Source organism: Fringilla coelebs, assembly GCF_963513975.1.
Source record: "Fringilla coelebs genome assembly, chromosome: 27".
NCBI classification, from domain to species: domain Eukaryota; kingdom Metazoa; phylum Chordata; class Aves; order Passeriformes; family Fringillidae; genus Fringilla; species Fringilla coelebs.
Genome location: NC_140053.1, coordinates 3,756,122 through 3,768,615, shown reverse-complemented (window position 1 = coordinate 3,768,615; position 12,494 = coordinate 3,756,122). Strand labels below are relative to the sequence as shown.

Below are 12,494 nucleotides of genomic sequence, written 5' to 3'. Positions count from 1 at the left end.
ATGGTGGAGTCTTGTATATTCTGATAATAAAATAATTGTTATTCTGATAATAATATTTTCTGCTAATAAAATAATAAATATAAGCCAAGATTTGCTTATCCCTCTCTTACTAATGGTTGCTTCATATGATCCCACCTTTGTCCAGAGTGGGAGCTTTCCTTTTATACTAGATGTGCTCTAACACAAATTTCACTACAACATATCCAGTTTTTGACTGCCAAAATCAGTTCCTATAACAGAGATCTTTCCAACCAGCAGCCTGGCTGTCCTCCAGTATGTCTGCAGAAAAGATTTTCAAGGGAGAAGCTGAGAAGCAATAAAGCTGCAGAGAGCAGCAGTAATCAGGCTGGTGTACAAGATCCCCACAGACATTGTTAATGGCAAGGGAACTGGGATCATCTATTGAAAAGTTTGAGAGGATTGTTAGAGAAATTAAGAACAACTCAGAAGGAAATGCAGGAACCTGACTCCATGTTCTTAGAAGGCTAATTATTATATATTATATTATATTATATTATATTATATTATATTATATTATATTATATTATATTATATTATATTATATTATATTATATTATATTATATTATATTATATTATATTATATTATATTATATTATATTATATTATATTATATTATATTATATTATATTAATGCTATACTAAAACTATACTAAAGAATACAGAAGGGATACAGACAGAAGGTTGAAAGATACTAATGAAAAACTCATGACTCACTCCAGAGTCTCTCCACAGTTTGACTGTGATTGGTCATTAAGTAAAAACAATTCACATGAAACCAATGAAACAATCACCTACCACATTCCAAAGCAGCAAAACACAGCAGAAGCAAATGGGATAATATTGGTTTTTATTTTTTCCTTTTTCTCTGAGGCTTCTCAGCTTCCCAGGAGAGAAATCCTGGCAAAGGGATTTTTCCAGAAAATATGGTGGTGACAGTAGAGTAGCCCATCCAAGTATCTGAATTGTTTCCCAGATGCAACATCTGTATTGTGAATTAAAGATGATGATTTCAAATGGTTTGTGCTTTCTATATTTTACATAATTCCTTCTGTTTGCAATGAAATTATGCCAGCACTGAAAGGATTTTCTAATCTTCTGTTACCTGGTGTCAGCTTTGCCTCAGCATTTCCCCCTGGCTGGGATGGGTTAGCCTCAGTGAGTAACCAAATTCCCACTCACACCTTCCACCCCACAGTGGGAAAAGAGGAAAAACAGAAACAAAAATTCTCCTAGATTGAGATAAATACAGAGAGATGGTTTGCCAATTTCTACCAGGAGTGAAACACACCGGATTTGGGGAAAACCAATGTCATTTATTGCCAACTAAGATAGTTTAGATTGTGAGAAACAAAATTAAATAGTAAATACCTGAATAAACAAGTTCATTCATTCATTCCAGAGTACTCCAGCACTGTCCCAGGTGGGGAGGGTTATGGTCAGTGCATGTGGGTCCTTCACAGGCTACAGAGAACACACTGAGCTACCAAGCCACAAAGCAAGTACAGAAATACCATTCTTATTAATATTTTCATTTTTAGAACTTCAGCTTCCACAAAGCTGTGTTTACAATCACTACCATACACACTGAACCCGTCAACAGAATTCCTTGTCCTCCCTCTAGTTCAGTCTAGGATAATCCTGGATCCCAAGCACAATTCATGGAACATTTTGTTTCAGTCTCAGCTGTAAAGGCATTTCCAGGTCTGGGGCTGGCTTTGGCTGTGTATAGTGAATCCAGAAATCTCCACCAGTAATTTTTACAGCTGTGTGGATAGTCAGGGGAACTTGGAATGGTCCTTTCCACTTTTGCTTTAGTGGTTTTTCACTCAAAGTCTGGACATATCCCCAGTCTCCTGGACAGTGAGACTATGGTTGAACATCCAAGGTCACTGATGATGCCAAAACAATAAACCTATGCAAGGATGAGAGTGTTCTTTCCCAAAGTTTCCCAACCCTCTCAGATTGTGATTCCTTACTGTATGTTTTTCATTGGGTATAATTACAGCCTGACATGTGCCAACAACTGGGACTCTCAAAGCTCTGAATAATCTTCTCAGTTTTTTTTTACACTGTTGTGACTCCACTGCTCATCTGCAGTCTGACAAATAGAGAAGTGAAGGATACTCTGAGCAAAGTGATCAAGAAATGTGAGTAATTCCTAAAGCTTAGGGAACTGGGAGCATTTTATCCCCTAGAAAACAATGAAACCAAATAATGTATTTGAGAAAAGCTTCTTGTTAAATTGTTAGCCCTCAGAGCCTGTGACACTTGCTCTTGACTTTTTACTATCAAATTGGCTAATCTGAGTGACTTCAACTGCCCAAAGTGAGGATGAGGCACTTTTCTGTGGGAAAAGGTTCTCTCTTTATGAAGTGCACTAGTTCCTGGATGTCCAGTTCAGATTTCATCTCAGCAGTGATCCCCCAAATCAGCTGACTGCAATCCCACTCCTCTGCACAATGTCCCATTTCACTCTGTCAGAGTTGTTAAGGACCACTGAATCTTTAGATTCATAATTTAGATTTAAGGAATAATTTTTTAGACAGCTAAAGATAGGTCTAAAGATGAATGAATCAAATTCAGAGGGAACAATCCAATCTCTTGTTTAAAATAACTATACCAACATAATTGGTATACAATTGTCTCAGTGGATGTGAATGCTAGACAGCTGCAAGTGGGAATATTTTTTCAAAAATTAAATTACATGCTAGTAATTCTTAACTGGTTCCACACTTTTAGACATTTCATATTAATTTTAGCTGTTTTCTGCCAAACTTCAAAACTTTTCTTTTCTAGCCCAAACACTGATGGCAAAAGTTATCATGAGTTCTACAGCCATGTAGAATTTACCAGCATCCTCTTTAAGGTTTTTTCTCACAGAGCAGAGAGGGATGTGCTGAAGCTCTGATAGGACAGAGGACAGGGCCTGGGGTGTTGCATTTCAACCTGCACGTTTGAATGCAGGGCTCAGCCAGAGTGGGGTGGAGGGAGGGAGCTGGGGGGTGCTGCTGGGTCCTTGAGGGGTCAGCAGGGTGTGATACAGCCACTGTCTGCTGCAGTCACAGTGCTGCAGTCACAGTGCTGCAGTGACAGTGATGCAGTCACAGTGTTGCAGTCACAGTGAATTGCAGTGTCAGTGTTGCAGTGACTGCATTGCAGTGGCAGTGTTGCAGTCACTCTGTTGCAGTGACATTGTTGCAGTGGCAGTGTTGCAGTCACAGTGTTGCAGGGACATTGTTGAAGTCACTCTGTTGCAGTCACAGTGTTGCAGTGGCAGTGTTGCAGTCACTCTGTTGCAGTCACTCTGTTGCAGTCACAGTGTTGCAGGGACATTGTTGAAGTCACTCTGTTGCAGTGGCAGTGTTGCAGTGGCAGTGTTGCAGTCACTCTGTTGCAGTCACAGTGTTGCAGTGGTAGTATTGCAGTCACTCTGTTGGCAGTGACATTGTTGCAGTGGCAGTGTTGCAGTGACTGCATTGCAGTGACAGTGTTGGCACTCTGTTGCAGTGGCAGTGTTGCAGTGGCAGTGTTGCAGTCACTCTGTTGCAGTGGCAGTGTTGCTGTTACAGTGTTGCAGCTGCAGTGGCAGTGTTGCAGTGACAGTGTTGCAGTGGCAGTATTGCACTCACTGTTGGCAGTGACATTGTTGCAGTGGCAGTGTTGCAGTCACTCTGTTGCAGTGGCAGTGTGGCAGTGGCAGTGTTGCAGTCACTCTGTTGCAGTGGCAATGTTGCAGTCGCAGTGTTGCAGTGACTGCATTGCAGTGACAGTGTTGGCAGTCACTCTGTTGCAGTGGCAGTGTTGCAGGGACAGTGTTGCAGTCACTCTGTTGCAGAGGCAGTGTCTGGGCTGAGCCCTGCAGCTGACACCTGCAGGGCAGGCTCTGTCTCTGCCCAGTGTTTGGCAGAGCAGGTTTGGGTCCGTGGCATTTCCTCTGCCCTGCCTGGGGGTGATGCTGACAGAAAGCACCACCTCGGCCCTGCCTGGGCCCTGCTCTGGGACCTCTGAGAGGGAAGGATGGTGCAGGAGAAGTTGGAGGCTTGCTGAGCTGTCTGTAAGCAAAGTCTGGGAGTCTGTGCTCTAATGAGCCCTGCTGGGAACACTTTGTCCAACTCTGTTTCTGTCTCTCACCTCTCACTGGGCCCTATTAAAGCTCCCAGTAAGTTTGTTCCTGCTCCTGCCTTGTCATTCCCTCAAGGCACCTTGCCAGACTGTGCCACAGCCAGGAGGAACTGGGAGCTGGTACCACAGTCCTGCAGGGCCTCATTAAAAAGCTGACAGCCATAATGAGCTCTGTGATTGTTCTTGTGCTGGAAGCATTGTGTGGTTAATTAGGGAGCTCCCAGCGGTGTTTCAGTGAATACCTACAGCTTAATTTCTGTTTGTCTTTTGTTCTAATTAGGTGTGACAGGGAGAATGGAAATGGAAACATTTTAATAGGGAATTAGTCCTGTTTATACCCTGGTGGGAATCAGGCACAGAGAGGAAAATATCTTTGGGATCAAGCAGGGAGAGACCTGAGTCAAAGTTTGATTCTGTGCTGGCAATAAGACAATTCTTATTCCAGCCTCTTCTGTTACTGCAACCCACAGAAGAGCCAAAGGCTTTGTTTGTAAAGCCTTTCTCTGCTCTAATTAGCACTACCTTTACCTGCTGTACTAATTATACACAGAGACAGAAGCAATATTCATCACCATTGCAAAAGGCTTTCAAGGCCTTTTTTAATGAGTGAAAGAAAAAAATCTTAATCAACAAATAATGTCATATATTTTACTCTGACCTCCCTGGGCTCCAGTTTTCCCAGGACATGAACCCTGAAAAGAACTGGCTCAGTGGGGAGATGGACAGGTGATAGAAATTTTCAGGCCCAATTAGAAAAAGAAATATTTAAACAATGAATTAGGAAAAACTGAATATCTGCCTCGAGATCATGAGTCGTGTCACTGAAATGTCTGTACTGGGGCCTGCTGCACACTACAAGACTAATAAAATAAAATTATTCTTTTAAATTAAAAACCAGTAGATAAACCACTTAGTTATTAGAATATATATAAAGAAGCTGATTAGCATCTTAATTATTAGATAAGATATAAGAAAGAAAATCTTTATTTTGAGGGTGTGAAAACAATTAAATGGGCTGCCCAGAGAGCTTTGGATGCCCCATCCCTGGAAACATTCAGGGTCAGGTTGGATGGGGCTCTGAGAAATTTGCTGTAGCAGAAGGTGTCCCTGTAGTGCCAGCTGGGGGCTGTGTACAAATCACAAATGGGACAGGACTGCTGTGGATATGCCTTGAGCTGTTTTATTTCCCAGCATCAGTCTCATTACATGGGTATGAGAATGGGAAGATGCCAGCAGCTCACATCCCAGACAGCAGACAAAGAACTTAATGCTGCAACTCACTTTAAAAGTGTTTTGACCAATCACACAAAGCAGAAGCACATTGACAGTAGTTCCATCCAACCGCTGTAAGCACAGGTACCTTTGGTTAAAACAATGCTTGTTTATTTCTAATACAATACCTGCTTGTGAGCCTTAAAACACAATGCACAGAGCTCCATTATTAAGCTTCAAACTTCCTAATATCTTGCTAGATAAACTTTTCTGCAGCTTGGGGAGTTATTCTAGACAAGCATCAATACACAGACCATTGTTCTATTTGTCCTTGCTTTTCTACTTTTTAAATAATTTTTCTGCTGGCCAATCTCATGGCTACTGCTTGGCTCTAATCACAGTTCTGCTGTCTCTGAGGCCTGCCTTTTGCAGCTTTCCCAAACCCCTCTGATTTTATGGATTCCCACTTCCCTGCTCATTGTACAGGGGATGAATTACATGATCCCTTACTACTCAAATTATTGTAGGATGCTGTTTCAAATAGCTGGAGGGAGGTGATGCTTCCCCTCTGCTCTGTACTAGTGAGGTGACTCCTGGAGTACTGTGGGGTCTGAGCTCCCAGTAAAAGAAAGACACTGAACTGGGGAGAGCTCAACAAAGTGGCCTGAAGATGATGGAGGGACTGGAACACCTTTCCCATAGGGAATGCCTGGTACAGCTGAGTTTTTACCCTGGCAGGTTGTGCTGGGACATTATGGACATAAATCTCTGAAGGTAGGATAGAAGAAGAAGAAATACAGGTTCATTTCACAGTGGTGTGCAGTGACAGGACAAGAGGCAATGGGCACAAACTGACACATGAGAGGTTCTGTCTGAGCATCAACAAACACATTTATTTGTGAGGGTCACCAAGCACTGGTACAGCTTGGCCAGGGAGGTTGTGGTGGCTCCGTGCTCGGAGATGTTCCAAAAACACCTGGAACTGGTCCTGAGCAATTGGTGCTTTAGGTGGCCATGCTTGAGCAGGGATGTTGGACCAGAAAACAAGTGAAGGTCCCTTCCCACCTTGACCATTTTGTGTGACTCTAGGGCAGTGTCAGTGTGCAGCAGAGTAGAAAACAGCTCCAGTTCATGCCCTGGTGACCATCTGCATGCAAGGTTTCCTGTGCATGACCAGTGGTTTGCAGACAGTGTCTTCAGGGTGGGGAAGGCTATGGTGGTGGCAGCACAAAGGTGGGGTGATGCCACCAGAGCAGGAAAGGGAGGTGGGGGTGAGCAGGGATGTGGTGGTGAGCAGGGATGTGGTGTTCAGCACATTGACCACTGTGAGAACAGAGCAGGGGCTGCCTTCACACTGCTCTGCCACCAGACACAGTTCCAGAGGGTGGGACTGTGGAGCCACCGCGGGCCAGGGTTAAGCCAGGCAATGAAGCTGGTGGTGCTGGACACAGCACCCCAAGTGTGCCTCCCCAGGGCCGAGCAGAGGGGCTCGATCCCCTCCTGGACCCTCTGGCCACACTCTTCCTGATGCACCTCAGGATCCTTTTGGCCCTCCTGGCCCCAAGGGCACACTGCCAGCTCATGGGCAACCTGTCACCACCAAACCCCCCAGGTCCTTCTCTGCAGAGCTGCTCTCTGGTAGGTCAGCCCCCAGCCTCGTACTTGGGGTATTTCCTCCTCCAGTGCAGGACCCTACACTTGTTCTTGTTAAATTTCTTCAGGTTTCTCTCTGCCCATTCTGCCAAGGTCCCACTGAATGACAAAACTGCCTTCTGATGTATCACCACACACTCCCTCCAGTTCTGCATCATCAGCAAACTTGCTGAGGGTTCATTCTGTGCCTTCCTAGATAAATGATCAGGGGGAAAAAAGCCTAAAAGAAATGCAATGTGGTAGTCACCTGTCCTCAGGGCAGAGGGAGGCATGGCTCTCTCCCAGGATTTTCCTGGGGGACTGTGAGGGGCTGTGGGAGAACTCAGGGAAAATGAGAAAAAATTCTTATTTTCACTTGCTACCCTGTTGTGCACATGTGGAATGTGTTATGGAGATTGTTTACCAAAAAGTGGTTTCTTAATTGACCACTAGTAATGGCTGTTTAGATTAATTGTCCACTTGAGTCCACATGTGTGACAAAACTGCTGGGCAAAGGAAATGAGTTTCTTCTTATTAGCACAGTATAGTATAATGTGGTAGCAATAAAGTGATTAATCAGCCTTCTGCAATCATGGAGTCAATGCTAATTATTCCTTGTTCAGGGGCCTGTTGCTAAGATAGTGCAACTGTTCCTCACAAAAGTGGCCAGGCTTGTCTCTGCCAGATTTGACATTTTCTATCCCATCTCCACACCACAAGCGCATCTCCTGGCCCAGTCAGGTCTGATCAGCTGATCCAGTGGGAGAAAGTTTCCAGTTCTACCACAGGTATTTTACACGTGTAAAGGAAATGCTTCATCTGGGGTTCAAGGAGATTGAAGGCAAGACAGGGTGTGAACAGGCTGGCTGGTCTTTAATCTGTCTAAGCATCCTAAGAGGGTTTAGGTTGGTACCAGAAACCCCCTGATCTCCCCTTGCATGTGGAGATGCCTCTGTTTCTGAAAGGCTGGATAAATGTTTCCTACAGGCTGTGCCTGCTGGCTGGACTGCAAGGGGCTGACGGAGACAAGGGGAGCATTTGGGGACTGAGACCTGTCCTGCATGTCCCACCTATGCTCAGGTTCTCCCAGAGTGCCATCTCCTCATTCTCACACTCAGGGTTTGCCTCCAGCTCCCAAGAAGGCTGCAGACACAAGTGACTTTGAACATGCTTTTATTGATGGCCAGAAGCAGAGCTGGAGCAGCAGTGGGAGGAAGGGAGCAATGGGAAGCTGGGTGTGCTTGGGACCTGCATTTGTCCCTTGCCATGGAGACTCTGCTTAGTGCCAAAGCCTGTGCCTGCACCACAGGGGCTTCTCTGACTCCACTTCAGCTGCCCCTGGGACTCTCTGAGCACCAGCAGGTGTTTGATGCATTGTGGAGAAGGGGCACTGAGCATTTAGTCAGAGAATGGAAAGCAAGAAATCACCTTGCGCCCAAACCTCCTCAGCTGCTTATGGATCCAGGGCTCAAAGTGCGAGATCCTGGTGAATACCTCAGGGAAGAGGTCGTCTTCTGGTCCATAAGAAACAATGCCATGAGCCTTCTTATTGCAGACTAATGGGCCACCAGAATCACCCTGTGTCATGAAAGGAGTGAGAGGGGTCAGACATGCCACAGCTCAGCTCTCCCTGCCTTAAGCAGCAAGGTTCCTCTTCCCTCCCTCCATGTGAAGAACCTCCTCTTCCAAGCACCTCCCTCCCTCCAGACCCAGCTCTCACTGTTTGTAGCTGCCTCACTACTCCTCTAAGCCCACCCATGAAACAATTCAGGCCTGCAGGCTCTCTGAGATTCAAAAACCCTAAAAGAACATTGACCTACTTTAGACATGGGGAATATCTAAGCCATCCAAGCAAGGATATCAAAAGGATCTTACACACCAAAGCACTGGTCAGGCTGGGTAGAACATCTCCAGGTAAGTAAAAAAGCAAATGTTGCTGATAGTTGGAAAATGCACCCCAATTCAGGGAGCACATCAGCTTCAGAGCTTCTGTGAGGACCCTCAGCTCATCATTCTGAAGGTCCTGGTTCATTCTGGTGTCCTTTGGCTTTGACTGGGAACCAAGCTGAATTTCCAGTCCCAACTTCCTCCCAGTCTTGTAGCCCAAAACAACACTTACCTTGTAAGATCCTTTTATAAGGTATTCATCACCAACACAGATCATAGACTGACGCTCGTAGTTATGGAAAACCTTCTGACATGTTCTCTCATTTTGCACCTCCAGTTCCACCTCCCTCAAAACATCAGGCATATTGTTTACTGCCATAGATGTCCGGCCCCAGCCCGACACAATACATTTATCTCCTTCTTCCACACGTTCATTTTGCTCAGCAATGGAGATACATTGCACATTCTCATTGATCTCAGCATTTTCCTGCAGCTGTCAGACAGAGAGAACACAGGGTCAGAGCCAGCAAAGGATTAGGAGCAAGTTCAGACTTTGGGGAGCTGAGCAGGGGGAGATCCCTGAGGCAGGAAGGATGTGTTGGGCCATACCTTCAGCAGGACAATGTCATTTTTCAAGTCATCACGGGAATATTCAGGATGGATGACCCATCGTTTAACAGGAATCTTCTGCTGGCTCCGTTCTCGCTGCCTTATGTTGTGGGCTCCCAGAATCACAGTGACCCTCATTGTCCTGCCAGGAAACACCAACACATTCCAGCTGCATTGACTGGAACAGCCCCCAGGGCAGGTGGTTGGAGCGAGGGGGTGGTGGGAGAAACCTCCCCAGAGCAGCTCTCAGCAAGTTGTCCTCTCTCCCCTGGGTTCCTTCCAGAGCCCAGCTGAGGATCCCTCACCCCACACTGACACAGGTGGGAGCTGCCCCGTGCTGAGCACAAAGGGAAGCAGGGCAGGGCAGACCCTGGACCCTGCTCCAGCAGCAGCTCTAAGCCATGGCAGGAACCCTGAGCCTGGAGAGCCCTGGGAGCATTGCTGTCCCCAGGGACACTCAGCCCCCATCAGGCAGACAATTCCTGCTCTCACAGAGGGGAGCTCAGCTCCAGAGATCCCTGCTCTGCCTCAAGAGACACAGGGTACTGTTTCAGCCCAGAGCAGCGCTCAGGCACTCTGGCACAGGGTGAGACTGGAAAAAATCACCTGTGCAAGAACAATGGAGTCTTACCCTGGAAAATCCACACAGTGAGCTGCTGAGAGCACTGCATCTGGGCGTATCAGGAACCCTCCACAGTACCCAATAATATGGAAACCATTATAAACTTCTACGAAAGCCATGTAGGGTCTGGAGTGGGCTTTAACTGCCCTTCCACCAATGATCCTTCCTGGAAGAGAGATGGGAAATGTTAAGATGAATGTTCAATATAAATGTTAATATAAATGTTAATATGCTGCTGTTTCCCATCAAGTTTGAGGCTGCATGAAAGGAAAGAGTCATCCTCTAATGCCAGGTGCCAGTGATCCCAACAACTCTCCCTCCTGGGGCTGTGCAAGGCATTGCTGGGGCACAGTGGAGAGAAAGAGAAGCAGCACTGTCTGGGGTCTGAACACCCCTGGCTCTGGGTGACTGCAATGCCATCAAGGGCACAGCTCTTGTGCCTCTAATGCCTCACTGCTTTCAGGCACAGGCTGAGCTGGGAGATGAGAGCAGAGAGGAAAGTAGGAGAGTAGAGACAGGAGAGAAGGTGAGGCAGGAGCCTTGCCTGAGATTGACTACTCCCATCCATCTGTGCCCTTGCATGTTCCTGTCTAAGTGCCATCTCTGTGTACTCACCAGCCCCAGCCCAGGGCAGAAGGACAAAAGCATTTGTGAGCAGAAGGAGCAGCAGCATCTCCCACCACTGTCCTGATGAGCCCAAGCAGCAGCTGTGGCCCCGCAGGAGACAGGTACAGAATGGCAGGTACAGAACCTCTATATATGTCATGTGGAACTGACACAGGAAACCTCAGCTGCCTGTACCTGTGTCATTTACTGCTTTTTTTGTGGCTTGGTGAGGGGCTCATGACACCTTCTCTGTATTTTTGTCACAAACTTCTCAAAAAGGTGGAGAGATGTGGGTTGGTTCAGAGCAGCCACAGTGCACAGGGAGAGGAAAGGGCTGTCTGTTGAGGGCATCTCCCATCAGAGACCTTGGGAGAGAGAACCCCTGGGACCCTGCATGTGGGCTGATTTTTGTCTGGATTTTTTTCTTTTGGTTTTTTCTTCCCTCCCCACCCATCCTCTGATAGCACTGGGGAGATCTGGCCTGGTTCAGGCAAATTTTCTGGTTTTTATCAGAAGGGCTGACTGCCATCAGAGATGTCCTTGCGATATCAGAAACCACCAGTCAGGGTCACCAAGGGACGAGGCCAGTGGGAGCCTCATGACCTCAGCCCTGGTGTTCTAGGGAATCTGACAAGTCCATGGTGATGAGGAGGTCTGAGGTCCAGCTGGGAAATCCTTCTGTGAGCCCAGTCCAGAGCAGCAGGTGCCCTGGGCAGGTGCAGTGTGGTATTTTTGGCGTTCCCTCATCGTGGGGAAGAAAGGATGAATCTGACTCCATGTTCTCAGAAGCCTCATTTATTATTTTCTGTTACTATATTGTATTAAAGAATTCCATACTAAAACTTTTCTAAAGAAAAGAGAAAGCATTCTTACAGAAGGCTTAACAAGATAATAATTAAAACCTTGTGACTCTCTCCTGAGCTCCGACACAGCCTGACCATGATTGGTCAAGAAGTCAAAACAATTCACATGTTGGATAAATAATCTCTGACCACATTCAAAGCAGCAAAACACAGGAGAAGCAACTCAAATAATATTGTTTTCCTTTTTCTCTGAAGCTTCTCAGCTTCCCAGGAGCTAAGTCCAGGCAAAAGGATTTTTCTAGAAAATATGATGATGACAGTTCACCCTTTTTGTGTAATTAATATAAAAGGAGACTGTGTTTGTAATTCTTGTGCTGAGCCCTTGCAGAAGAGAGAGCAAACACATCTCCAGAGGTTTATCCGTTGCCAATCAAAACATCAGTCAGTTGCTGATGTGGAATTATCAAGGAGGTTCTTTTCCTGTAGAACATCAGCTTCTATCATAACACTAATACAAGGCTTACACAATATAGAAGATGCAAAAGACAACGTAAAGAATTGTTCATTGTTCCAAGTCCAAACAACTGAGTTTCAGGAGAAAGTCTATTGACTGGAGATGTTGCTCTTTGGCATCCCTAAAAGGTCCTTTTGGTCCTGAAACAGACTTGCAGAATCCTGAAACAAAGAAATGCTAAAGAAAATCTACAATTATTAAAAATCCATTGATAATTAACAACCAATATTGAGAAAATTTATGGAATGCCGTGGCCAGAGACGTTATTTGAACAACAGGGGCCCGAGGCTGATTTGTGGCTTTGAGTACTTTGCACTGATAGCTCTTTTCACCTTTTTTATTTTATTTAAATTTTTTGTTTGTTCCTTTTTTTACATAGACTGATCATCAGCAGCAGAGGGTTTCAGGACCCTGCAGGGGCCCCGGTCCTGGTGGATGGACCAGGACACCCAGACCGGGCCCACA

The 12,494-nt window shown here is 45.8% G+C and overlaps 1 protein-coding gene across 1 annotated transcript; it reads right to left on the bottom strand.

Annotated features, from left to right (window-relative positions):
• Positions 1-6,485: 6,485 nt before the first annotated feature.
• LOC311163400 (duodenase-1-like) lies at positions 6,486-10,779 on the bottom strand (the record flags this gene model as incomplete). The annotated part of the gene is made up of 7 exons (XM_084222238.1): positions 6,486-6,715; positions 8,059-8,131; positions 8,417-8,566; positions 9,108-9,368; positions 9,485-9,626; positions 10,116-10,272; positions 10,722-10,779. 7 exons carry the CDS (start codon positions 10,777-10,779, stop codon positions 6,486-6,488), a joined length of 1,071 nt encoding a protein of 356 aa, XP_084078364.1.
• Positions 10,780-12,494: the final 1,715 nt, after the last annotated feature.